Source organism: Primulina tabacum, chromosome 3, assembly GCF_025594145.1.
Source record: "Primulina tabacum isolate GXHZ01 chromosome 3, ASM2559414v2, whole genome shotgun sequence".
In the NCBI taxonomy this organism is placed as follows: Eukaryota; Viridiplantae; Streptophyta; class Magnoliopsida; order Lamiales; family Gesneriaceae; genus Primulina; species Primulina tabacum.
In genome coordinates, this window is record NC_134552.1 from 9,047,193 (window position 1) to 9,074,454 (window position 27,262).

The following is a 27,262-nucleotide window of genomic DNA, read 5'->3' on the forward strand; positions in this document are numbered from 1 at the left end:
GTCTATTCCTCCATAAATATTTTTTAAAAAATTAATAGTTTTTGTTAATTTTGTATATTTTTTGGATATTGATATGATTATATTGACAATTTCTTATATGCAAATTTTAGCTCAAATAAAAATGAGCATATCTATAAAATTTTATGTTTTTCTATATAATTGTATAATTATTTTTATTTATAATATTTTACTTATAGAAATTATATTTCATGATCAAACATAATATCCGACCAACTTCCATCTATGGTCAATCACTAATTTTTTTAATTGTAATATTTCGTTTATTAATTCACTTTGAGGCTCAAAATTTAAATTAAAACATTTAAATAATTTTTGGCTTGATTTGGATAAAAATTTTATGAACGATATGAGATAGTTTTGTTCAAATTTTTATGCATAATCGAACAAATCGTAGTGAATTACTTCTATTTATAAATACGAGCCTCGTTTTTTACGAGATAATAATAAAGATAAGGCGGATCATTATTTTGTATGCTTTCTTTTCTTTCTACTTGAGGCATGTCGACTCTAAAGGGCATGCTTGGTTTGATTAAATAAAATAAAATATGAATACAATCAATTTTTCATAAGAGAAACTGGAATGAAATAAAATCATTTTTAATAGTTAAATCATATATTTATTGTAATTTTAAAATTAATTTTTTTTATTATTATTATTAATTCATTACTATAATTAAAATTATATTTGTATTGATTTTATTTATTATGATTCTAAATAATATCTTATTCTTATTTTTCACGTCAGTAATATTTTTACGTACGTCACTTTTAAAACCAATAACAAGATAAAATATCAAGTACCTTTTTTTTAAATAAAGATATATATATATATATATTCATATGGTAATATAAAAAATTATTTATCATAAATAAGGATGGGTAGTTAGCTGCCTGATTATTAATAATACCCATCTCGAGCTGTATTCTTGGTTGTATCTGGGCTGTCTCTAAATTAAAGGCTTCAAATCTACTTATCCATTTGTCAACATATCAAAAATGCTAACTACAATAAAAATTAATTTTTTTTTTATTATTTATACGAGTTTATTTATATTTCTGAATCCAAACATACAAAAACTAATAAAAACAAAGATATACCATAAACCAATTTGATCAAAATGTAGACAACAAGGGTAACATATTAAAGAACACACAGGCTGACCAATTTCATCCACAAGGAAATTAATTTGACATAAAAAAATTAATAATCAAAATTTTAGAAAATCACGCGTAATACTAAAGGAAAAAGAAATATATGACAACCAAGAGAAATAATAAATAACATAACAATATCTTCATCATTATACATCACTAAAGTGTGACCACAAATTTATGGTATACCAAACACCCTCCGCCCCCCAAACAAACAAACAAACAAATCGAGACACGTTTAAAAAAAAAAAGTGGAAAAAGAAAAAAATTCAAGCAAAAAATTTAAACAATCAAAGTACCAATACTGCAGTTAATAATTGTTTCAACTCCGGCAACGAGTGATGGCGCTGCATCCGCGGGAGTATGGGTTTGCCTGTGCGCCAGGGCGGCAGTTGTAGTAAGATGCGCCGCGGCGAGAGCAGGGTACACTGTCCCTCTGCAGCGCACCGTAGCTGATGTATTTGCGCGTGACTAAGATCCGCCGGTTAGACTCCGAATCCAGCTCGAATTCCTCATCTCCGTCGACGAGGCACTCGGCGACTGTCCCCTTGCAGCCAGATCTCGTCGCCGGCATCATCCACACAGACGCATCCCCAGAACCCATTGTCGCCGCCACCGACACTCGGAGAAGCAGCAGAGATGAGACTAAGAGCAGAAACCGCAGCAATTTCGAGCCGCATGCCATTGAGAAACGCCAATTACAGACTAAATCTGTGCTCTGATTTCTGCAAAATTATCCTTCTCTTTTTGAATTTTTGGCTTCGCGATTTGATGATGGGGGCGGAGAGAGCCTACACGCTATGCAAGTGGGGAAGAGGAGCCTAAATTTTATAATGGAGAATATGTGGGTTAATAAATTGACTTGTGAGTCTGATAGTTTTACAATAATGCCACTGGAATTAAAATTGCATTTATTGATGGGCGCTCCAATTTGTTTTGTTTTTTTTTTTTTTTTATTTAAAGTCCTAGCTCTCTTTTATTAGGGGTGGCACGAATTGGGTCCCAGGTAGTTTGGGTTATATACCATATTTTTTCGGGCAGTATTCGAACTCGACCCTACTTCGATAACTACCTGATTAGTCGGATAAACGATAGTGTCGAGTTCGTGTATCCACAATTTAAAAAAAAAAAAAAAAAAACTCAAGTTTTCTCATTTTTTGTTTATAAAAAAATCTATCAATAAAAAAAATGGTTATCGAAATAATCACCATAATTTCTACACAAAATTAAACAAGAAAAAACTATATTTGAAACTAATTAAAATTAGTAAAGTATGTAAATCGAGCAAAAAAATAATGTAAATCGAAACATCGAGCAAATTAATTAGAAATATATATATTTATACGGTTCTGTTTCATTTGAATCTCTATTCAAACTACCTTTAACTTTGTGTGTTTTTATATTTTATAAATTCTTCGATTGGATTACTACAGTTAGCGGGGGAGGGAAGGTATGACGCATTTGTTATCAATGTAATGGATTTGTAATGTCACTTGTGATTTTCTACAAAAGTAGACGGACTATATTTCTGTGTCATTAAATACCAATTCTACGGTTTAAAAAAAATCAATTCGGGTTCTTGCGTACTCGATCAGGTAGTTCTGGTAGAATTTTGATACCCAAACCCTGAGGAATTACCCGAAAATGCACCCACCCGTTCTCGATTTTATCCCCCGTTTTTCGATTGACCCGATTTGGTACTCCAGTTTTCAACTGTTTTCCCAATTTGGTCTTCCTATCACATTATACGTTAAAATACATAATACTTTTATGTAGAACTTGTTTAGCGAGCGTGCACACCCTCATTTTAACCTATTGAACCATTAATTGCGTTCTTCCCTAATCTTCATCAATGTTCATATGTTGACAATCCTTAATCGACTCAAGTTTCTGCCACTACAAAAAAAAAAGGGCCTATTCGCTAAAACCGTAAGGCGACGGTTAGAGCGACAGTTTGGTGGTCCGTACCCGGAGGTCGCGTCGCCTTCCTATAGCGACGGTTTCTCAATAACCGTTACATATTAGCGACGGTTATAGTGAACAAGACCGTCGCTATTTAACGACGGTTTAGGCAAACCGTTGCTTAATTAAGCGACGGTTAGATAGACTTCGTTACTACTTAAAGCGACAGTTTTATACACACTGTCGCTAATTTAAGCGACAGTTTAACTTAAAAAACCGTCGCTATATGAAGCGACGGTTTTAGACAGGACCGTCGCTATATGTGGGGCCCTTAGCTCTTAATCGTTATTACAATGCAATCTGATTAGGGTTAACTAATTACAGCGGAAAACGAGTTTAAAATTTTCTTTACAATGAGCCCAAATCATTTTATTTGAATACTAAAAATAGTATTTCATCTCAAATCATAAAACATGCCCACACGTAATCAAAATCAATCACATACAAACAACTCATATCCTCGGGACATGCCCCGGTATATAGATATATATACATATATACTGGGAACAAGACATAAACATAAAACCTCAGCCCAAGCTGTGGCTCCCTCCAGAAGTACCATCTCCGGTCTCCTGATATCCTGGAGTACCTGCCATTGTCCACACACAAAGACAACAACAGCCCCCCTTGGGGGTGAGCAAAGCTCCGTATGGAACAACCAATCATATATACCACAAGTATCTAAACAATGATATATTGTATGCAATGTATGTATGTCGTGGAGGTACCAGGTCAAATGCCCATCCACTGAGCACATGTCAGAATCAATTGAATCGCTATCAAATCAATGCTCGAGCTGGCACACCGGCCAATATGGGATACTCGTATAATAGCGTCGGCAAAGCGCCATCAAATCCCAAATCTCATATTCAATCATATGGGGCCACAATTGTCTATGCTTTACGGGTCATATAATACCGGCATAGCGATTGTGTTCACAAACCCCAGAATCCAATCAAATCATATCAGGGTATCCAAGGATCATAGCTCAACGTGCATGTCATGTATCGATGTATGCATAAAATGATGTGTGTTAACAAAACATTTATTTTATTCACCGATATCTCAATCTCAATGTCATGTATGCCACATCAATCGACAAATAAGGCATATAGACACATAATCTCATTCCAATCAATCAAATCAATCCGACATATATCATATAATACAGATACATGTCGTATGTTACCCGGTCGCAACATACCTCAATTCTTCGTTTCCAGTTGATGTAGCCTGAAGATATTGATATTACACTTTATCTACATCAATAACATACTCATTCCAATCAATAACATACTCCAAAATCATTAATATGAGTTTCAAATATCATTTGAAACTTCAAAAATTCATATCAAATCAAATTCATATCATAATTCAATTCCGACTTCGAATACAAGTTTCTTGTCGGTCATTCTACTACATATCAGAAATTCAACTTCAAATACATACTATTCCAGCACTTTGATCTTTAGAGATGTTGGAACTAGAAGAAAATTACCTTAGTCAGAAGCCCTCGATGCGACGATTACAAATATATAATTTGTTTCGCGTTTGGACAGCGTTTCGAAGTCGATTCAGACGAAAGAACTCGAGTTTCCCTTCTTTTCTCTCGAAGCCACGGTAAGGAAATGAAGAAAAAGTAAAGCAGAAGTCTCGCTCTTATAACCACCGTTCTCGCGCTCGGGCGGTAGAATTCTCGTGCTCGAGCGCGAGACATTCTGTCCCTGAGAAATCTTTATGCCGCGCTCGGGCGGTCAAACATTACCGCTCGGGCGCGGAGTTCTCTGCCCAACTATACGCAAATTTCAACCCTTGCGCTCGGGCGATCATTTTCTACCGCCCGGGCGCCACACGTTCTGTACAATTATTTGATTTTTGTACTTATTAGCGTCCGGCTTCCCCAATCGAGCTCTTACAACGTCAATTCATATTCAATATTCATTTCTCAATTCCATTGTCAGGATATACATCAAATGTATAATCACACATCAAATTCATGAATTATCGATAATCATATAGGATTTACGATAATACGATACACGGTCCTTACATTTCTTCCCCTCTTCAAAGATTTCGTCCCCGAAATCTCAAACATCTCTATATACATAATATTGGCAAACATACATATGTCACCAATTATAGTACATATCAAAACTAAAATCAGTAAAAGGATCAGAATACATCGAATACAATGGAACAGATGTCATAGAATCAAACAAATGCGGATACGAATCTCGCATCTTGCTCTCCAATTCCCACGTTGATTCTTTAATACCATGTCGTGTCCATTGCACTCGTACTAGAGGAATCGACTTATTTCTCAATATCTTTTCCTTTCGATCCATAATTCGAACAGGTTGTTCGACATAGGAAAAAGAAGGATCAAGTTCAACGTCGCCAGGTGCAAGCACATGTGATGGATCTGGTTCATATTTCCTCAACATAAAAACATGAAATACATCATGAATGGCAGATAAAGCTGGTGGTCATGCCAATCGATACGCAAGATCACCAACTCGATCCAGAATCTCGTATGGACCAACATAACGTGGAGATAATTTCCCTCGCATGCCAAATCGAACAGTGCCTCTAAAGGGAGATATTTCAAAAACACTCTGTCACCTTTCTTGAATTCCAAAGGTCGTCTTCGTTTATTCGCATAATTCGTTTGACGATCCTGAGCAGCTTTCATCCGCTGCCGAATCAACTGAACCTTATCGTTCATTTCCTGTATCATTTCAGGTCCAGTCAAATTCTTTCTCTTTCTTTTGTCTGGCTGCTATAGAAAAATATTTATCAAGAAAACGAGACCGAAACACATCCCAATCAATAGTACGGCCCTGAGCTCTCAATCCGGCCTCAGTCGTCTGCCACCACAATAGTACATTCCGCGAAAGCTGAAATGTAGCCAATCGTAACCAAGCAGACCTAGCACACGGTGCAGTCACAAATATCTGCTCTATCCTCTCAATCCACTCCTCTGCTCGCTCACCGGTCTCAGAACTATCAAATCTCGACGGAAGATAACTGCTGAACTGTGCCAAAGTCAACTCACCAGGCAATAAAGGCTTATCTGCTGGTGCATGTCCCATAGGAGGAGGTGGCAATGGATTTATCTGTCCAAATCCACTGTCAACCTCGTCTGTTTCCTCGTGTGGATGTACCTGTTCTCTAGCTGCCATCACTGGAAATCAAATTGTTAATTATAACATTTAACAATTACAATCCAGTAATCATCATCACACATTTCGCACGAAAGTACACGCAACTAAAGAACAATCAATCATATCGAGAAATCATCAATAACAAGTCAAATGCACAGACACACGCAGATAATATCGTCATCAAACTCCCTCATCACAAACCCAACTCTTAACCATCCCAGACATCAAACATATGCTCTGATACCACCAAATGTGGCGCCCCAAACCTCGTCACGTAATCATACAACATGTGACGTCATATGCATAAAAATTTTCTTTTCGACGACGTAGTAATATAATGCATATACGACAAAATAGTGCAATCACCACACTATCTACGTCAGTGCAGCAGAAACAGTATAATAAATACATACACACATAACTCAAATAATACAATAAGCTATACTGTTTCTATCTACTATCAACTACAGGACTGTTTGACTAGACACACGTAGTCCTTCACCACTATCCTGTCTCATGGCATAGTCCTGTAACCTGTCCAACAGAAACAGCCCCAAAAAGGTGAGCATATACAACAATCATCATCGTAATACATAACAGTTATATTAACAACAACATAAGATATAACTGAAATGATAACATAAATACCCCCTTTGCCGTTTCTAGACAATCAACCATCAACAACATCAACAACATCACAATGCAACAATATCGACGATACGTCGCACCCCAACACCGGCGACAGCAATATCGTCGAACGAACAACAACATCGACGATACGTCGCACCCCAACACCGGCGACAGCAATATCGTTGAACGAACAACATCAACGAGACGTCTCCCAACAACGATAGTCAACGATATCAACAATAATAAACAACAACAAATATAATACCAAATCACCCAATTCCGGTGATTTATCATCGTTCAACACAATAGTATTCATCAATACTAAACAATAACAACATATGCTCGTATGTCAACACGTACCTGATAATCGAGTATATATACAATCTGGCTATTTCTTTGATCCTGAGGCTTGTGATGTATCTAAATAATTCAACAATAATTATCAAATCATTGTCACCGTATCAACACAGTTATAACATCCTCAATATATAACATCAAATAGCCCAACAACAATTAATTCAACAAAATATAAAACTCGATTATAAATTCGTATTGTTCAACAATTTAATAATCTGGTGTATTTAATTCACAATACTACCATCAAATACACCCTAATTAATTAACTTCGAATAATAGGCTATTTTACAACATCCGTCAAATTACAAAAATTTTATATCAACGTGTAGCATATACTTCGTAGACTCCGAATATATAATCAGAATTAATAACAACTGACAAACAACTCTCCAATCTCAATCCAATGATTAAAAATCCCTAATTATAATAAATTAGGAATAATTCAAAACAACAACACAATAATCTTCTCTACTTCGTTAAAATCATACACTACTCAACAATCTTCAATTTCAGTATGATTTAACAATTTATCGGATTTATTCCAGAAATCGACGAATTTCAAACATCAACAAAAATATAAAATTTATACCTCAAATCGAAGACCTCGTGTCAACGATCCCAGAACTGAAGTCGGTTCATCGATTGGATAAACCGATAGGTCGCACGATCGAAAGAAAATCTGAAAACTCTTATTTCTTATTTCTCTCTCACCTCTCCATAAACTCACTGTCAAAAGAATGAAATTCATTCATTTTCGAACAAGTTTTTCGAATTTATCCTCATTTTATTTTATTTTTTTAAAAAATATTATATTATATTATATTATTAATATAATATAATATAATATAATATATAATATTTAACATCGGTATATCCATTTGTACCAGTCAAACGATAAAAATTTTCAAAACTCAAAACATGAAACTTCTATATCTTTGAGTTTTCTACGTTATATCTAAATTTCAAATCATTTGGACTTCATATGACCAAAATATGTTATATTTCATTCTTTAAAAATCATTAATTATTTAGTAATATCATATTACTAAATCAACAACTTGTGATATTACTTCAGCCATTACAAGAAATCTGAAATCCAGACTGGTGTCTAGCAGATACAAGTTCTTTCGAATTTTGGATCTGAGCATCGCTTCGTTGGGCCTTTCGAATCTTCGATATCAAGTTCGGCTCAATTTGCAATGCTGAGACAGTGACAGAATTCCAATTCGAGTGAAAAGTCCAGCCAGAAGTACATATATCCTCGTGTACTTTGGCGACAGAAACAGAAGCTAAAATAGAATCATAAACTTTCCGGCTCAAGGCATCCACAGTAACATTCACCGATCAAGGGTGATATTGAATCTCACAATCAAAATCCTTCAGGAGATCCATCCACCTGCGTTGCCTCATATTCAAATCGGATTGAGAAAAGAGATATTTCAGACTTTTATGGTCCGAATATCTAACAAACTTTTCTCCGTACAAATAATGGCGCCAAATTTTCAAAGCAAACACAATGGCAACCAATTCGAGATCATGAATAGGATAACGAGTTTCATGAGATTTCAATTGACGAGACGCATAAGCAACCACTTTGCCATGTTGCATCAGAACACAGCCCAAACCTTTACCAGACGCATCTGTGCACACCACAAATCCTCCGGTACCTGAGGGGATAGTAAGCACAGGTGCTGTGGTCAATCTCGTCTTCAATTCAAGAAAACTAGCTTCACATTCATCTGACCAAATGAATCGCTGATTCTTCTTTGTCAGTTGAGTAATAGGTTTAGCTATTTTCGAAAATCCTTCGATAAAACGTCGATAATATCCCGCTAAACCCATGAAGCTACGGATCTCAGGAACATTCGTAGGTCTCGGTCAATTCAATACAGCTTCGACCTTCGCAGGATCAACAGATATGCCATGTCTCGAAATGACGTGGCTCAGAAATACCACTTTGTCCATTCAGAATTCACATTTGGACAATTTGGCATATAAATGACTAGTACAAAGAGTTTGAAGTACCAGTCTCAGATGTTCCAGCATGCTCCTTTTTCGATTTCGAATACACAAGAATATCATCAATAAAAACAATAACGAATCGGTCTAGATAATCTCGGAAGACCCGATTCATTAAATCCATAAAGATAGCAGGAGCATTCGTAAGACCAAAAGGCATAACCAAGAATTCATAGTGGCCGTACCTCGTACGAAAAACAGTTTTGGGCACATCTTCGTCTCGAACTCGTACTTGATGATACCCAGAACGCAGATCAATCTTCGAGTATACAGAAGTACCCTGAAGCTGATCAAACAAATCATCAATACGAGGAAGTGGGTACTTGTTTTTCACAGTAGCCCGATTCAGTTGCCTATAATCGATACACATTCGCATAGTACCATCTTTCTTTCGAACAAATAAAACTGGAGCTCCCCAAGGCGATACACTCGGTCGAATATACCCCTTATCGAGAAGATCCTGCAATTGTTCTTTCAATTCTTTCAATTCCAAAGGTGCCATGCGATAGGGAGCTTTAGAAATAAGCGAAGTCCCCGGCACAAGATCAATGCTAAACTCAACTTCTCGATGAGGAGGAAAATCAGGAATCTCATCGGGAAATACATGCAGGAATTCTTTCGCAACTGGAATCTCAAATAAAGAAGACTCCTTCTTCGAAATATCAATAGCGTAGATAAGATAACCCTCATCTCCGCTAGTCAACAATCGAGACATTTCCAAGGAAGATACCAATGGAATTTTGGCTTGGGAACCCTTGCCATAAAAATTCCACTTGGGTCCATCAATCGGTCGAAATCGAACCACTCCATGACAACAATCAACAGTAGCTCGATTTGTCGTCAAGATATCCATGCCAACAATACAATCAAAGTCGTGCATGTCATGTAATACCAGCATAGCGATTGTGTTCACAAACCCCGGAATCCAATCAAATCATATCAGGGTATCCAAGGATCATAGCTCAACGTGCATGTCATGTATCGATGTATGCATAAAATTATTTGTGTTAACAAAACATTTATTTTATACACCGATATCTCAATCTCAATGTCATGTATGCCACATCAATCGACAAATAAGGCATATAGACACATAATCTCATTCCAATCAATCAAATCAATCCGACATATATCATATAATACAGATACCTGTCGTATGTTATCCGGTCGCAACATACCTCAATTCTTCGTTTCCAGTTGATGTAGCCTGAAGATATTGATATTACACTTTATCTACATCAATAACATACTCATTCCAATCAATAACATACTCCAAAATCATTAATATGAGTTTCAAATATCATTTGAAACTTCAAAAATTCATATCAAATCAAATTCATATCATAATTCAATTCCGACTTCGAATACAAGTTTCTTGTCGGTTATTCTACTACATATCAGAAATTCAACTTCAAATACATACTATTCCAGCACTTTGATCTTTAGAGATGCTGGAACTAGAAGAAAATTACCTTAGTCAGAAGCCCTCGATACGACGATTACAAATATATAATTTGTTTCGCGTTTGGACAGCGTTTCGAAGTCGATTCAGACGAAAGAACTCGAGTTTCCCTTCTTTTCTCTCGAAGCCACGATAAGGAAATGAAGAAAGAGTAAAGCAGAAGTCTCGTTCTTATCACCACCGTTCTCGCGCTCGGGCGGTAGAATTTTCGCGCTCGAGCGCGAGACATTCTGTCCCCGAGAAATATTTATGCCGCGGTCGGGCGGTCAAACATTACCGCTCTGTACAATTATTTGATTTTTGTACTTATTGGCGTCCGGCTTCTCCAATCGAGCTCTTACAACGTCAATTCATATTCAATATTCATTTCTCAATTCCATTGTCAGGATATACATCAAATGTATAATCACACATCAAATTCATGAATTATCGATAATCATATAGGATTTACGATAATACGATACGCGGTCCTTACACTATATATAACGACGATTTTGGTAAAAACCGTCGCTATATCAAGCGAAGATTTTTGAAAAAACCGCAGCTTAAGCTACGATTTTTATAATCTATCTAATAAAAAAACTCATTCATGATTTACAAAATTAATAATCTACTCCGTTAAAATTCAAAAATAAAATACTACGCTAAAATTCATAAATAAAATTACTACGCAAAAAGTAAACATAAAAATTTTTGTAAAGACAACGCTTTAAAACCTGACGTGCGCGAAGATATGCAGATCCACGTAACGCTGGAAGATCACACCGACGACCAAATCTACGAAATTAATACGGAAAAATATTAGTACAAAGAAAAAAACCGAAATTGCGAAAAAATTGATAGAGTTTTGCTACTACCATAGAAGAAAGGCGAAAATCGCGTGAAGAAAATGTTCGCGAACCACGGTATATATAGAATCATAGCGACGGGTTTTGCCTAAACCGTCGCCATTAGCGACCCTTTTTTAGTTAAACCGTCGCCAATAGCGACTGATTATAGCAAACTGTCGCTATTGGCGACTGTAGACAAACTAATAGCGACAGTTTCGGTAAACCTGTCACTATTAGCGACGGTTATAAAATCCGTCGTCGATCGACATCGACGACGGTTTGTCAAAACCGTCGCGACTATAGCGACAGGGTTTCCATAAACCGTCGCAACCGACGGTTTTCGTAAAACCTTCGCTATAATAGAATTCACCGTTTTTATGTAGTGATGTGAGAACAATAATTTGTTATTAAAAATGTTTATATATCTTAATTTTTATTATTATTTTATGACCGAGTTTTTACCTTTTTTTCAAAATTATTTTTAATGGATCACTGTTCAACTTTAGTATTTTAAATCATATGATATCCCAAACACTATGTCGATCTCTTTTATATATATAGCATTATCATTACTAAATGTGCATGATCGACATATTCAAATATAAAATCGTGAATTATAAATACCAATAATTAATCGATATTTCTGATATCAATATCTCAAATTTAGAACGAAATCTCATGTATAATACCCAACAGTGACAAACTTTTTTCCCTAACATCCACACCAACAAAGAAATCCAAAGGATTATTGTAATGAATATGGAAAATCTCAAAACATTAAATATTCGGTTACTCATAATAAATGAAATTGTTTAAGAAAAAAATAATATTTTTGGTTCAATAACTTGTCTAAATTTTTTGTTTTCGTAAACCAAATTTTCAAAATTTTGTTTTTAAATTTTAATTTTCGTTTATTTGGGTACAATTTTTGTATGACAGCTACAAGTCAGCATTTTTCTAATTTATGTAAGAAATTTTAATGATATGTCGATATTTTTGAATGATAAGTCGGGAAACTCGGTGATAGCGACAGTTTTTGAAAACCTCGTCGCCAGGAGCGACGGTTTCGAGTTAAACCGTCGCCAATAGCAACGGTTTGGAAATAACCGTCGTCGATCTAGATTGGCGACGGTTATTGCACAACCATCGCTATTGGCGACGGTTATAAAAACCCGTCGTTAATTGCGACTGTCGACCAAAATCGTCGCCTAATATGGCGACGGGTAAAAAATCGGTCGTCTAATATGGCGACGGACTTAAATATAAACGTCGTCAAAGGCGACGGTAAAAAGACCCGTCGCAACAAATGGCGACGGGTTTATACGAACAGTCGCAATTGTAGCGACTGTTTTATGATAAACTGTCGCTAAAATAGCGACAGTCTTCTTTAACCGTTGCTAAATTTAATATGCGATTGTTTTCTCTTCTTTCTCACAACTCACCAGTCGACGTTTTCTTTTCTTTTCTGTATATACTTCTTTAATTTTTTAGTAAGATGATCGGTGTTCCATTCAAGCTGGTTGACACCTTGTTATCATTCATATTACTGAATATTCTGTTGAATTCATGCATTTTCCGTGTCTACATAGTTAATTAGTTATATATTGTTATTATATTCATATAACATGTTTGTACTTATATATATATATATATGTATATAAAAGATTAAGTCTCACAAATTAAATGTTTGAAAAATACTATGATTTAGATTTTAAACGCATAAAGTATGTATAATTTTATTTCTTATTAAATTTTAGTTAACTGTATATAACCGGCCATATAAACCGAACCGTATTAAAAAAAACCGAACCGAACCGTAATAAATTGTTTGGTTTTGGATTAGAGATATTCAAAACCGAAAATCAAAAAATCGGACCGTTGTAGAGTAAAATCGGACCAAACCGACTGTTGTCCATACTTAAATATGAGTAGTGTTTTCATTTACTCAGCACATGATACGTGTGTTGAGTAGATAAAATTAGAATCTTTTATGAAACTACCATAATAAAAAAATAACACACGAGGCCACATATTTATTTAATCAAAAATCAAATCAATCAAACAGAATTATGATCGATTATTTCAGTTAGTGAGAATAATTTTAGTATCATCGATCTATTTGTTATGTGTATAAATTATTAATAGGTTATTTTTCCAGGCACCTGCGCTTTATTACAAATTATTATTTTTTGATATATTTTTTTAAAAGTATTCGTATTATTATTTAATTAAAACCCAACTTGATTCGCACAGAAAACTTTGAGAAACAGAAGCGGAGGAAGAGATCAAATAATTTGCATTGCTATCCATGGTATTTTTCGCGGCAATATATTCCGTTTAAATTTTTCTCGATCATCCCCAGTACTTTGTTTTTTGTGAAAATGGGAGAACGGGACTTGCTTGCTAAGTGTTTGATTATTTGCCTATGAAATTTTTTGTGCTGTTTGCTTGATTTTAAACTCATTGTTCTATTTGCAGGGGAAATTATCCTTCATGCGGGCACTAACTTTGGCTGCTGCTAGCTCAGGGGTTCTCTCTTTCACTACTTCCTCAAATTCTGGCGAGGCTCCTTTTATTCATTCGACTAGTATAAATCGTTGTTTTACGTTGTTATGCCTCTCAGTTGTTGTTGATATTTTGTTGATTGCGATAAGGTGGACGAGCATCAAGTTTGCTGAAATTAACTAAGGGTTTTGAGATTTTATTTTACCCATTTGTCTGTACATGCCCATGGGTTTTTTCTAGAAACATCTGTATTGATTTTTATTGCAATGTGGCATGTGCTTAAGTTGAGATTTGGGCTTTTAAGTTGGGTTTGTAGATGCCTTTGGATTTGGGATATCCGGTGGTGCACGTGCTCGTGTAACCTCTTACTTGAATTATTACAGTGCACTTTTTTTCCCCAGTTTTTGGGGAAGGGGAACATTTGTGGATGGCTAGTGCTGATCAGTTGTTCCTTTTCTTTAGGGGAGTGAATAAGGTTCCTGTCTAGTTTGTATGTCCATCTCCGTGAATTCCCGTGTGATTTTTGTGTAGGACCTTCATAGTTGTTAAAGGCGCGCCTAAGGCGCTAGGCGGCGCTTCAGCGCCTCAGATGACCACCAGGTGACGTGCATGGTTGGGCGAGCGCCTTTAGCGCCTGAGGCGCGCCTTTCTCCAGGCGACGGGCGGTCCAGGCGTTCCGCCTCTTTGCAGCAGGCTTCTCTTTTATTTTATAATGACCCAAAGCCCAACTAAATAAGCCCATAACTAATTTCAGCCCATAACTAATTTATTTTAAAAAAATAGCCTAGTTTGCATGTCGATACGTATTCCTACAATAGTCCAAAGGCCCGCCGATTGAAGCTTCACGCTGCGCACCAATCTCTTTCTGCCGATTGAAGCTTCTGCGCAGTGCGCACCATCTCTTTCTCTCTGGTTTTTTGTTTGTCATCGAGTCAATCCACTCTAGCTGTAGGTCTTGTTCATTATAGTTTCTGGTTTTTTGTTTGCGCACCAATGACAGTAAACTTCTGCAGTAAATAGTTGTGGAGCTGGGTATTGGTAGGGGAAGTTTAATTGTTGACTACAATGGGGCTGTTTTGATGAATATTTATTTATTTATTTTCATGAACAATGAATATAAGAGGTTCAGACTTCAGAGTGATGAAATGGGGCATGTACTGCCTCAATCTTATTTGGAGATTAACGATTATATGGTGGTGGTTGTTGCAGTAGTATGGGTTTTGACAACCCAAAATTTTGTAGTAAGGGTGTAGGTCCCGGCAATGATGGGTTCATATTTTATTTTATTCTATTTTGTTATATTCTATTTAATTTATTGTTGTTTAATTATTGCAATATCTTGGTGTGGTAATGGGGATTCACTGTTGGGTGTATTGCTTTCGAGCCTCAATACATGGGAATACAATATCATGATTGTGAAGTATGGTTATATTTGAGTGGCATTGTGAAATGGGGCATGTACTGTAGTTGTTCTTATGTTTCAACTTATGTACTGTAGTTGTTCTTATGTACTGCTTTCGAGCCTCAATACATGTAGTTGTTCTTATGTTTCAAGTTTCAACTTTCAAGTAACATGTAGGGAGAGTTTGATGATGATGTGTTGAAAGATGATTATTCAGACATTGATGAAAATGTGGAGGATGGTGATGTGGATGAAATGATTGAATTAGAAAGTGATTGATCTGAGTCTAGATTGTTTTGGAAAAATTAAATTGTCTAGCATAAGATTTGAATGTGTTGATTTATCGACAATATTGAGATATTTTTGGTTTTTATTACTTGAAGCTTTATATATTTAGGTTTTCATATAGTTCATTATTATTAATAGTTGATTTTTAGTATAACATAAATATAATACATTCTCTCTATATTATCGCCTCGTGGCTAGGCGATCGCCTTTTGTCGCCTAGGCGTTCGGGCGCTAGGCAGTGGCTCGTCGCCTTGACGTCGCCTAGCGCCTTGACAACTATGAGGACCTTAAGGTTTGGTTATGATAATGAATAGCGATACAATGGAAGCTTGTTCCCCTAAACTATGCGTTGTTTAACTCGTTTTTATAGTCTTTGACCTTGTTCCCCTGTGACAAAAATGTTTAAACATTTTTTGGTAATGTTAACTTTTTGAAATCGTAAAGCTGCTTGCAAAACTGTTATCAACATATTAACGTGATGTTTTGTGCTATGCAGAAGATATTGCTGTATTATGTAGGATTTGTCTGAATTTTCTAAGTGTTTTTTAATTCACTTCTATTCATCATTTATGAGTATTATTTAATTTATTACAGAAAAATTACTGTCACTTTCACTTGTACCGCCATCTGACTCCTTAACATGGCCTTGGAGAACTATGCAAGTGAACAGCTTTCACGAATTTACGGCATTGAATCCTTCACAACATGGTAGACTATGTATTTTAATCATATTTTTCTTAATGTCTATTTTGTGTGATCTGTAGTTAGCGTGTGCACAGTGCACCATCTTTTTTGTTTCCTGTTTCTTTTGTATATTAGTACCACTTAAGTTCCTAAATTAATAGCAGATCTGTAACACCCTTCTTCTATGCTTGACACGACTAATGGTACTTACACTCATAATTATTCTATTCTATGTCATTTACCCTTCTTCCTAAATAAATAGCACATCTGTCATTTACCCTTCTTCTATTCTATGCTTGGCAAACCCTTGTTTTCTCCTTGATTTTTGATGGTGAAATGGTGTAAATGACTGAAATCCTCGATCCTTATCCATTTAAATCACAAAAATCATGTTTCTAACTCACACTTTTGTCCGGGGGCGCTAGGGCGGTTGAAAATGGCCGCCCCAGCGCGAGCCTTTATGTTTAAATACCTAAAATTTGGTACAGGAGCGCTAGGGCGGTTAAATTTGACCGCTGGGGCGCCCCCTGCACACAGGCTCATCAGTGTTTGCTAAAAATGAACATCTTCCCTTCATAATTTGAAAAAGTGGTCAACATGAAAGTTATAGCTCTATGTCTTGGCTTTCATCTCCAATTGACCTCATGTCATTTGAATATGCGAATAAAGAGTTATGCTCATTCTCCTAACATGTGTCAGTGCAAGAACGACTAGACGTGCGACACACTTCGGGGTACTTTTGGCTTGTCTTCCACGGTGATTTGAACAAAACTCAAAACATGAAAGTTGTAGCGTTATATCTTAGCTTTCTAATGGTTGTGGCCTCACACAATTTGGATCAATATCCAAATCATTATGCTAAAACCCGTAAGAACTGGCATATTTTCATCTCATTTCCTGCATTTCAATACCAACTTCTATTACACAGCTTTATTTACACATATTACTATAACTATTTAGACAAATATTCATTCTCAATATACCATGGACAATATAGAAACCATATTCAATCTCAACATCTATATCAATCGATGTCAATAGGCCCATATGCATAATACAAGGAGTAGTAGCGGCATCTTTCATGTAAATCATAATGAATCCGGTAAGCACATAACAAACGACATAAACACATTAATCATTTATACGAGTAATCTGGCATTACAACATCTTTGCAGGTATTCTTCCTATGTTTTTTTCCAGTCCAAATGCATTTCCAGGTGCTGACATAAGTAAAAGTGCCACTAATGCTGGAGATTGTCCCAGACGATCTTGCAACTGTTTCAGTGTTGATACTATTCCTAATGCTGCGGCAAAGGTTGGTCCTGCTGTTGTGAATTTGTCAGTACCACAAGGTATGCTTTCTTATTTTTTTATGGAATTATTATAATCCACAGCACAGCATATCATAAATCTATTGTTAAAGATTAGTTTTTGGCAGGTTTTGGTGGGATGACTATGGGTAAAAGTGTGGGATCAGGAACGATAATTGATGAGGATGGTACTATCTTGACTTGTGCTCATGTAGTAGTTGATTTCCAAGGATTAAGATCTTCATCCAAGGGAAAAGTCTGTGCCAGTGCATCCCTGTTATGCATGGAATGTTATACAGGTGAATATCTAATATAATTTATCAATCATTTTAGCAGGTTGAGGTGACGTTGCAAGATGGTCGCACATTTGAGGGCACAGTAGTGAATGCTGATTTACATTCAGACATAGCGTTAGTGAAGATCAAATCTAAAACTCTACTTCCGACTGCAAAACTTGGCTCCTCAAGTATGCTTCGCCCTGGGGACTTGGTGGTAGCTATGGGTTGTCCCCTTACTCTTCAAAATACTGTAACTGCAGGTATTGTAAGGTAATTAGGTCTTAAAGGGCTTGAACTTTCATTACCTCTAACATCTGCTGTTTGTTTTAGATGCCACTTAACACTATCAAAAATTGGATTCAAAGCTTTGAATTATTTAAAATATATTTACTAACTAATGAAGTGAACTATGTATATGGAAGTATAATTTTTTTCGTTATTCCTGATGCTATATTTACCATGGCATTTAGTTGTGTTGATCGCAAGAGCAGTGACTTAGGTCTAGGGGGCTTCCGAAGAGAATACTTACAGACTGACTGTGCCATTAATGAGGTAAAAAGTTCTTTGGCTCACACTTCCTTTAAAGAAATTAATGTTTTTGATCTCCCTTTCATCCCATATTTGGGAGCATTCTGGTCAGGCGATCCCATGATCGGAGAGTTTTGTTATTGTGAATGGGTACTAATAGGCATTATTGTTTGTCATCTCAATATAGTTTTCAAAATTACATGGTTATAATTTGGAGGTTTTGGTTTCTCTTTGTGCTGAGTGCTGAAGGATGGTTTAAAATGCAAGTGTTGTCTGTGTTTTTTTCAATGGGGTGAAATTGTATTTTCCCGAACAAGTTACAGTCATTATGTTATTGCATTTTCCAAATGGTATTATCATGTATGAGCATATTCTCTGTGGAGGTTGTTGATGAAATCTCCTTCTATAAGTCTTCAATTATTGTAAGAATAATTTATCTGTTGGGTTTTTAACATCCTGTAACGTGGGAACTAGTGTCATTAATGCTCAATATTTAATTTTGTGGCAAGATGGATCATACATAACTTACTCCATTCAACTAGCAGAAACCTTGCTATAAATCACTTGTCTTCTTTGCACCCGTTGTTGTTAGAATAAAGAGGTTTGTTATTCTAAAACCCTTTCCTTTCTTTTGTGTGACTGCAGGGTAATTCTGGAGGACCTCTAGTTAATGTTTATGGAGAAATTGTTGGTGTCAATATCATGAAAGTATTGGGGGCTGATGGATTGAATTTTGCTGTGCCAATTGACTCTGTCTCCACAATAATCAAGCACTTCAAAAGAAACGGGTGAGTAAACTTCCATTTATCTCCAGTTTATAACTCACTCCGAGCACACAAGCACTGACTGAAATTCTGAATCCATTGTCTTCTCTTTGTTATCTCACTAATATCCTCTTTCCTCAGCTTGAATCAAGATCTTTTCTAGATTCTCTTGGAAATTCCTCAATTTTTTAGGTTGAAAGAACCTCTCCTGATTCCTTAACCGTATGCTATTGGATAGTTATTGAACTTTTAAAGATACCAGCTCATCCTTTTTCTCATTCCTTGCAGTATGGTAGTAGACTTTTACAAACACGGTCTTTGTGTATTCCTTTAACTTGTGTTGCTTTTACCCTAGTAAACTGACTTCATTTGGCTTCAAGTAAAAGATTGTGGCTGTAGGTCTCCTACCTTAGGGTGTGTGGGGAACATTAAACGTTGACTTACTCTGTTATGCCACCACTTTAGGAACTTGTTAAAATGTTCTGATTCTGATTTTTTATTTGTTTGTTAAATGTAGGAGAGTTGTTCGAACGTGGCTGGGACTGAAAATGATTGATCTCAATGACATGATCACGTCACAACTTAAGGACAACAATCCCGCTTTTCCAAATGTAAATAAAGGTCTTCTTGTATCTGTGGTAAGATCTTAATCAAATGCATGAAATTCTATTTTGTGGTGGTGTGGTGGAGTGAGGGCTGGAGTGATCAATTTTTCTTCCCTTCAGGATGGGCTTGAGAACGTAAGTTCATTATGCCTTAGCAGATTTCTAAGGAATTAACAGATAATATCAACGAGTACCAATGTGTTGAATGATTTTCTTTGAGAAATTCTAATATTGGTGAGATTCATCATCTTTAATCGATGAAGAAATATAAAACTTGGTAATTTGTCAATCTGAGATGCACAATATTCAATTTGTCTATATTAAAATCCTATACAGCTGAGACTTAGGGTTTAAATATTAACGTGTTTTCATGTTGGTGAGATTTTCGTTTGTCCTCTCGTTTGTATTTGTTAACTACCATGCTAAGACCCACACTTTTAGATAGAGATAAGCCAAACTGTGCCTTTGGATCGAGATTATCCTTTACTTTTGCTCTACTTTTCCCTGCAACTTGTGTCAGTTCCTCTCCCTTTGATACGTGCTGCTTCAGCAACTGTAATATATGGAGCCAAAGATGTGAGATTTACTTTCTATCCTTTGATTTTGGGCCATGATATGTAATTGTTGTTATTTTAATATTTTTATTATTTTGCTTTATGGTGAGGACCAATAGTAAAGGGGAATGTAATCCGTTTTCCGAAAAACTGATAAATAATTTAGATCCTTTCACATATATTGGCTTAAGTGATTGCATTAAGAATGTTTCTGCATTGGCTAAGGTAGATGTTACATGGTTCAGTTTGATTCATCTGATAGTTGTTGCAATGGAGGCACAGAGTAAAGGTTCCACCTTCTGAAATGACATGGTTTCACTCAATAGTTCTCTGGAAAAAGAAAGAATGATGGAAATTTTTTTTTTCAGGTATCACCAGGTTCTCCAGCTGATCGTGCTGGATTTCGTCCTGGGGATGTTGTCGTCGAATTTGGGGGAAAGCCGGTCGGAAGCATCAAGGAGGTATTTGTGTTTTGAGTAGATCAGCGATTTCATTGAAAATGAACCCAGTGGTCTGTTAGCAGGGTTAATTTGAGATTTGTAGCACACATGGTACTTGATCTGATAATATCTCGTGAGTGTCGACCATATGAAAATTTTTCTTTGAAAATACGTGAATTTTTCGGTGCTTAAATTGAGCCTATCAGTTATAATAGTTGACAGCTTCACGAGGAGATGGTCGTGTAGTGCCTGTCAATATGCCTTGAGAATGGTTCCGTAAAATGCAACAAATATTTGTTTTTTTAATCAAATTGATCGTGTAGTCATCTTCTTTGTGTGTGTGTGTAGGTGATCGAGATAATGGGAGACAAAGTTGGAAAGCCATTTATTGCTGTTGTGAAGAGAGCGAATGATACTACTAAGACTTTGACCGTCATTCCTGAAGAAGCTGATCCGGATATGTGAACGATTCTTGTCATCTTATCCAGTTTTCATTTCTAATATGGAAATATTTTTATTTTCCTCTTGTGATTCTTCTAATGAGTTGGATTGATTGACTTTGTTCTAAGGCCCACTCCAGCCCGTTATAGAATCCTCCAGGCCCAACCTTTCACAACCAGTGTTCGATTCGACCTTGATCCCATCATGGCTCTCATCCAGATAGTGCTGTAAAACCGTTTGACTGATCAAATAGAGTTGTTTGATCTTATATTTGATCACACGCAGATTAGCTCAACAAATATCATCAGTGTTGATTGGATCTTGCATGATTCCCCTTAGGTTTTTCTGTGCAATTGAACCAGATATGAGGAGGGCTCATGACACTTGTGTATTCCTCATTTTATTTTGTTTGTTCTCTTATATATTTTCCTTTTTCACTTGAACAAATGGGCTGGACACAATTTTAGCATGATCTCGCTACCTTCTAGATACCTCTTTTATGTTTTTGCTGCATTAGAGTACAAACTGAAAACACCGAGTAAATCAATTAGTTTCTGAAATTACTTTTATAAATGACTGAATTAAAATAACATTCACAAATATGTTCAAGTATAACCAAAAATGAAATAAAACTGTGGGCTATGATTTCATTAGTCAGACTAAATTGAAAGAGTCGGCAATTGTGTAAAATTGTGATTTAAATTCGGGCCAAAGAGATTCTGGCGACTGGGCATTCAAAGTGAACAACCTTCCCTTTCGGACACAGCACACTGCAACGTTGTGGCGATGAAACGTTGGACTCTCGACCTCAAATTCCAGCTCATAAAACTTCACTCCTTCCACTGAATCTTGTCTCAAACTCGAAGCTATCAAAGTACCCTTCACCACACTTCCTCTGCTCCGCCCTGTAATCGTCCCCACTATGGCTTCTCCCACCTCCTCCGCCCCTCCAAATGTTTCGATCCTGCCAAGCATTCTTTTAGAAAACGATAAACAATTAAGTGAAGCAAAATATACGCATGATACCAAATTATGTGATAAATCAATGAGTAATCGGTACTCACGAGAAGTCGAGTGAAACCGGTGCAACGATGACGCTGATGTTGAGCTCTCCTGTGGACCCAGGTGGTCCAAACGCCACAACCGGCTCATTTACAGAGCGTGACCGCCGCCCAACACTGCCTAGAGGTGGTGGATCCATTAATCTTTCTGCCTTCTCCGCAGCTCGATATGCTACTGTCTGATCACCCAACCAACTCTCCGGATAGATGAATTCTGTTTCAATAATACCCCTATTTGTTGTTGGCAAATTGGTTGGAACATGAATTGTAATATAAGTGGATAGTTATGGGTTAAATGCTAATAAAACGAAATATGTCTAAGAATTTATTTAATGTAATAAATAGTCTTAGGCACGAGTTTAATTAATTATAGACTGCACGATTATCTATCCATATGAACTCCACACGAAAATCAAATAAAGAACACAAAATTGACTTACTCAGAGCTTTTATTATCATCGGATGAAACCTTAGCATTGCTCATTAATATTATAGGTCGTTTGAACTTACCGGAATTCAGCTATTATTGGCAACAATTTTCAAAAAAAAAAAAAAAAAGTTTAGAAAAATCTCAAACAAATTCACAACTGAAGTGTAGATTCGTTAGATTCAAATTTAAGATGATTTATACCTTACAACTTTCGATTTTAGCCGTAAAAGCTTAAAAAATTCAAATACATAATGTAAGTTGAGAAAAGGGAAGAGAGGATCAAAAAGTAAGTACGATTACACCGCAACCAGAATAAGAATAGCTTAATTCACTCACCAAATCCCAGATATGTATCTATATATCGGCTGTAGCCTCGAACAGGATAGAGCGCGTCGAGCTTTAGATGCCGAGCTTCCTCCGGAAAGAAGCTCAGAAAAAAACTCGTAATGCCGCCGAAATTGGCGCCGACACTCAGCAGAGAAGCGGCGGAAACTCCAGCTATTAGCCGCCGTCGGAACACCGTTTGGAGTGGCCTGAATTGGTCAGCCGGCGGCTGAAAGTTACTTTCCCCGTCGTTGGAAGATTGGGCCATGTGAATCCGGCGGTGAGAATCGAATTTGCATGTTCGCCAGAGGTTCCGGTGAATGGATATTATTTTCATTTTCTTTTTACCAAAGTAATCATATTTCATTTTTGAAAATGTATATATATTTATCTATTTCAAAAAATCATATTTCATTTTTTTGAAAATGTAAATAGTTTGTTACAAATGATTTTAAAATATTAAATTTTCTCAAATTCAAGATATGTTATATTTATTTTTTTAAAGTTAAATAGAATTTTTTGATTTTACTATCCGATTTCGGTGGTTCATATTCCTCTGGTGCTACTATATATATAATAGACTAGTTCTTGACCCAACTTTTTGCTTCTCTTTTTTTGGAAATATTTTATTTTAATAATTCTCAAGACACTTTCTAACCCTCCGATTATATATATTATTTTTTAATATATATTTTAGTTTCTCTCCATTTTTTCGATTTCAAATCATATACAACGTATATTTATATCTGTATTACTACAAATTGTGAATTTATATATATATATCATTATTTTCATTAAATAATAATTGTGAATTAATACGTACGTCTTTATCTTCAGTTAAATATAATAATCATAAATATATTTCTCTTTGTTTGTTTTTTTAGTCAATTAATGGATTATAAAAAAACGTATATTTATATCTATATCTATATATATCTATACTACTACAAATATATGACATTAAATTTTGAATTTATACGTATATCATTATCTTCATTAAATAATAATAATAATTTAATAAATTATGATATATATATATATATATATATATATCATAATTTAAAATGGTAAAGTTGAAATATTATGTAACACATGAAAGAACACATGCACTACTTCACGTTTCGTTCAATCCAACACACAGAAAATAAAAGAAGTAATTTCTAAATATATATTTTTGTCAATTAATAAAAAACATTACTTACAAACTAATGTATGTATGTATGTATGTATATGCAACAATTACTCTCTAAAGAAGAGCTTCAGAAGAGAGAGCTTATTTTCCTTGGGCTGTGAGGCAGGACTAAGAGCGGGAGCATCAGCATTAGCGTATGAAAACGATGTTGGAGGGGCCGCTATACCTGACTCAGGAATCGTAACTGGAACAGCTGTATAGATCGAGCTCGGAACAGCCGTGTCGGGTTGAGTGACTGAGCCTTCCGAGCTTGGAACAGCTGTGTCAGGTTGGAAGACCGAGCCAACCGCGCTAGGAACAGCTGTGTCGGGTTGAGGGATTAAACCCAAGCTCGAGCTGTCACTCGAAGAGGAGGAAGCCGGAGTATCATGATCAGATTTCGAATCATCTGAGGATTTTTTCTCGGAATCAGATTTCTTGTCATTATCGGATTTCTCACCAGAATCGGGTTTCTTTTCGGCAGCCGATTTAAGCTTAGCAATGAACGCCGATTTATCGATAGGCTTTCCCAAATCTTTGTTTTCTTCCGGAACAACTGGTGAGTAATTGATGTTAGGATCTTCTTTAGGAACCGGGAAGACGAATCCGGCAGCATAAGGCACCCCGGTGGGAGGTACCCATCTATTTCCGTCCAAAAACTTGGACGCCGTGAACCTTTCTATCCTATCAGATGGCAATTCTTTGACTCCAGCCCACTTGATTCTCTCACTCTTGGGTGCAGCAGGGCCCCGATTGTTAAATTCGGTGTAAAACAAAGTTTCCAGGGCGAATGTCGCGTTCCAGGGAAGCCATCCCTGTGGCTGGATACAATCATCCAGGAATGATTCCAGGATAATGGTTCTCGAGTACTCTTTCCAAGGCCTGCCAAGGTATGACTTGAGCTTGTTCCTGAAAGGGTAATACGTTGGATCGGCTTTAAATGTACAGTTCTGGAGGACCAGACCTGTTGGCTGCCGCAAATCTTTCCGGCCCTGTGCTGTCACAATGTTCTGCTGATTGTCCATCGGCTTACGGATTAGCAATGTGCAGCCCTGGAAAACGGCAGCGCTGTCTCCAAATATGAAATCAATGGTCCCCGAGATCACGCAGTCTCGATAAAATTGGCGATACGTGTGGGCATAGAGGGTGTCCTGGTAGCCATCCATTTGACAATTGTAGAAGATGGCCTTGTCTGCACTGACGCGTAATGCTACGGCCTGGTGCTTTTCTGCACCAGCAGAATTTTCAAAGCCGATATCCCTGGCTATGAAATTGTCTCCTTGGACAGCTGCAATGAACAACTTGATCGTTAAAGAAACGAAAAGATGATTGTTCAAATTTTGAAGAGAAGTGAGGGGGGACCGTTAATTGTTCACGAAAAAATTTAGACGTACCTACTGTGGCCGTTTGATATGTATTGGTCCCATCAATGAAGTTCAATCTTCCTGTAATCTTCGTCTGCGTAGGGCCATCACCAATAATCATCAAATTTACAATACTACTATTGATCTGCACCTTCTCTTCATAGATACCCGTTTTGATGTACATCACAATGGTCCTGTTGCTACGCTCGGGGACGTCTTTCAAAGCATCGTTGATGGTACGGTACTTGCCGCTCCCGTCCTTGGCCACGATAAAATCCGGCCTGATCTGAACCGGCGTGGCAGTAAGAAGCTCACGCCTCTCGACATCAAGCCAATCCGGGAGATCGTCACCGTGTCCCAACACAGGCAGATCATCAAACAAAAGACGGCGACTGTTGAAACCTTCTACACCCATAGATTCGATCACTGTCGAAACCTCGGCCACCATGGCCAGACTGTTGCTTGTCAGCTGCATGGCTGTTGTTAAGGCCTGCCGCATCTTGTCCCCAGCATCACCAGGAACCTCTTCGAACCCGTCCAGGCACGTTTCTTGGTGGGTAATCGCGCCGCTGAGCCAAATTTTCAGGTCCGTGAGCATCTCATCGAAATTGCTCGCATCAAAACCGTTAAATTTATCAAAAGACCTCCTCAGATCACTGACAGCACGGTCAGCAAGATCGCGGCAGTTCTGGAGAGCAGATTTTGCCCGGGGATCGGTCTGAAGTTCTTCGATGACGGAAGATTTCTTGACAGCCTCATTGACATACTTGATGGCGGCAGTGAAAGCAATCTCGATGAGCTCTCTGGGGTCACTGGTGTCATTTCCCGAGGCTTTGAGGTTATCGACACAGGTTTGCTGGTAATCTGTTGATTGACAGATGTTTTGGATGGCTTTCTGGGATGAGGAGACGTCGACGTTGGCGGTCGAATTTTCGGTATCCAAGGAGCCAATGGTAAGAGCAACTACCATGGCCACAAGGACCAAAGAACATACACTAACTAAAGCAATTTTTTTCTTCTGATTATTATCCATGTTGGAGCCTAACATGGTTCCCGCTGGGAGAAGGGCTGTTTCTGAAGAGATAGTCGACCCCTCTCCTCGTTGATTCAAAAGACAATGATTCTTGGCGTGGAGAGGGTTAATAGGGGATTGGTCTTGTCGGAAGGTAGTTATTTCAGTTGGAGATGTGAGGCTAGCTTTTAATTTTAGTATATGTGGGATGATTGGTGACTATTCTTTGTGATTATGATAAAGAAAAACAATAAAATAAATTAAAACACTTTAGCTTGTTGTTATATGAAAGGATAGCTTATATTATGATGAAAATTTCTTTATTAAACAATGGATATTGAACAATCGTTCTAAGAAACCCATGATTTTACCTACTGGCTATATGAAATCTTAATTAAGGGAAAAATCACCCGATTTGAGAAGATCCGTAGCCAAGCGATTCATATAATATCCTTTATACTACACAAACAAGTTCAAAGAGCAAAACGAGTGACGTCGAGGTGC

The 27,262-nt window shown here is 36.8% G+C and overlaps 4 protein-coding genes and 1 long non-coding RNA gene across 12 annotated transcripts; 1 reads left to right on the top strand and 4 right to left on the bottom strand.

Annotated features, from left to right (window-relative positions):
• Window positions 1-1,277: 1,277 nt before the first annotated feature.
• LOC142540004 (rapid alkalinization factor-like) lies at window positions 1,278-1,993 on the bottom strand. Its single transcript, XM_075645831.1, has one exon. It carries the CDS (start codon window positions 1,856-1,858, stop codon window positions 1,496-1,498), a length of 363 nt encoding a protein of 120 aa, XP_075501946.1. The 5' UTR covers window positions 1,859-1,993; the 3' UTR covers window positions 1,278-1,495.
• Window positions 1,994-3,556: 1,563 nt separating this feature from the next.
• LOC142538937 (uncharacterized) lies at window positions 3,557-7,996 on the bottom strand. The gene is made up of 3 exons (XR_012818767.1): window positions 7,876-7,996; window positions 4,340-4,394; window positions 3,557-3,724 (listed from the first exon to the last, which is right to left on the bottom strand). It is a non-coding gene; the product is annotated as an uncharacterized LOC142538937 (long non-coding RNA).
• Window positions 7,997-13,750: 5,754 nt separating this feature from the next.
• On the top strand, window positions 13,751-21,797 carry LOC142540005 (putative protease Do-like 14). 7 transcript variants are annotated; one of them, XM_075645832.1, is made up of 11 exons: window positions 13,751-13,908; window positions 14,076-14,184; window positions 16,387-16,500; window positions 17,652-17,828; window positions 17,915-18,042; window positions 18,120-18,334; window positions 18,535-18,616; window positions 19,238-19,380; window positions 19,874-19,994; window positions 20,884-20,976; window positions 21,304-21,797. In XM_075645832.1, exons 1-11 carry the CDS (start codon window positions 13,906-13,908, stop codon window positions 21,418-21,420), a joined length of 1,302 nt encoding a protein of 433 aa, XP_075501947.1. In that variant the 5' UTR covers window positions 13,751-13,905; the 3' UTR covers window positions 21,421-21,797. The 7 variants fall into 7 exon arrangements, 6 of the variants coding, with proteins under 6 accessions (XP_075501947.1, XP_075501948.1, XP_075501949.1 ...); XM_075645833.1 differs by having other exon boundaries at window positions 13,752-13,908; window positions 18,123-18,334; XM_075645834.1 differs by having other exon boundaries at window positions 13,752-13,908; window positions 14,076-14,157.
• Window positions 21,798-22,018: 221 nt separating this feature from the next.
• On the bottom strand, window positions 22,019-23,593 carry LOC142540007 (psbP domain-containing protein 7, chloroplastic-like). Of its 2 annotated transcripts, none has more exons than XM_075645840.1 (3): window positions 23,224-23,593; window positions 22,461-22,671; window positions 22,019-22,360 (listed from the first exon to the last, which is right to left on the bottom strand). In XM_075645840.1, the coding sequence occupies exons 1-3, from the start codon at window positions 23,576-23,578 to the stop codon at window positions 22,051-22,053; spliced, it is 876 nt and encodes a 291-aa protein (XP_075501955.1). In that variant the 5' UTR covers window positions 23,579-23,593; the 3' UTR covers window positions 22,019-22,050. The 2 variants fall into 2 exon arrangements, with proteins under 2 accessions (XP_075501955.1, XP_075501954.1); XM_075645839.1 differs by having other exon boundaries at window positions 22,019-22,372; window positions 23,224-23,576.
• A 683-nt stretch (window positions 23,594-24,276) lies between these two features.
• LOC142540008 (putative pectinesterase/pectinesterase inhibitor 58) lies at window positions 24,277-26,876 on the bottom strand. The gene is made up of 2 exons (XM_075645841.1): window positions 25,777-26,876; window positions 24,277-25,670 (listed from the first exon to the last, which is right to left on the bottom strand). The coding sequence occupies exons 1-2, from the start codon at window positions 26,792-26,794 to the stop codon at window positions 24,451-24,453; spliced, it is 2,238 nt and encodes a 745-aa protein (XP_075501956.1). The 5' UTR covers window positions 26,795-26,876; the 3' UTR covers window positions 24,277-24,450.
• Between the last annotated feature and the right edge of the window lie 386 nt (window positions 26,877-27,262).

Bases quoted from the DNA above. Each gene is read 5' to 3' on its own strand.
- LOC142540005 (XM_075645832.1), top strand. The intron at 14,185-16,386 runs GTATAAATCGTT...AATTTATTACAG, and splicing joins TCCTTTTATTCATTCGACTA to AAAAATTACTGTCACTTTCA. The intron at 17,829-17,914 runs GTATGCTTTCTT...AGTTTTTGGCAG, and splicing joins GAATTTGTCAGTACCACAAG to GTTTTGGTGGGATGACTATG.
- LOC142540004 (XM_075645831.1), bottom strand. From the start codon at position 1,858: ATGGCATGCGGCTCGAAATTGCTGCGGTTTCTGCTCTTAGTCTCATCT.
- LOC142540008 (XM_075645841.1), bottom strand. From the start codon at position 26,794: ATGTTAGGCTCCAACATGGATAATAATCAGAAGAAAAAAATTGCTTTA. The intron at 25,671-25,776 runs GTACGTCTAAAT...TGTTCATTGCAG, and splicing joins ATATCAAACGGCCACAGTAG to CTGTCCAAGGAGACAATTTC.
- LOC142540007 (XM_075645840.1), bottom strand. From the start codon at position 23,578: ATGAAATATGATTACTTTGGTAAAAAGAAAATGAAAATAATATCCATT. The intron at 22,672-23,223 runs GTGAGTGAATTA...TTATTGAAACAG, and splicing joins AGATACATATCTGGGATTTG to AATTCATCTATCCGGAGAGT. The intron at 22,361-22,460 runs GTGAGTACCGAT...AATGCTTGGCAG, and splicing joins CCGGTTTCACTCGACTTCTC to GATCGAAACATTTGGAGGGG.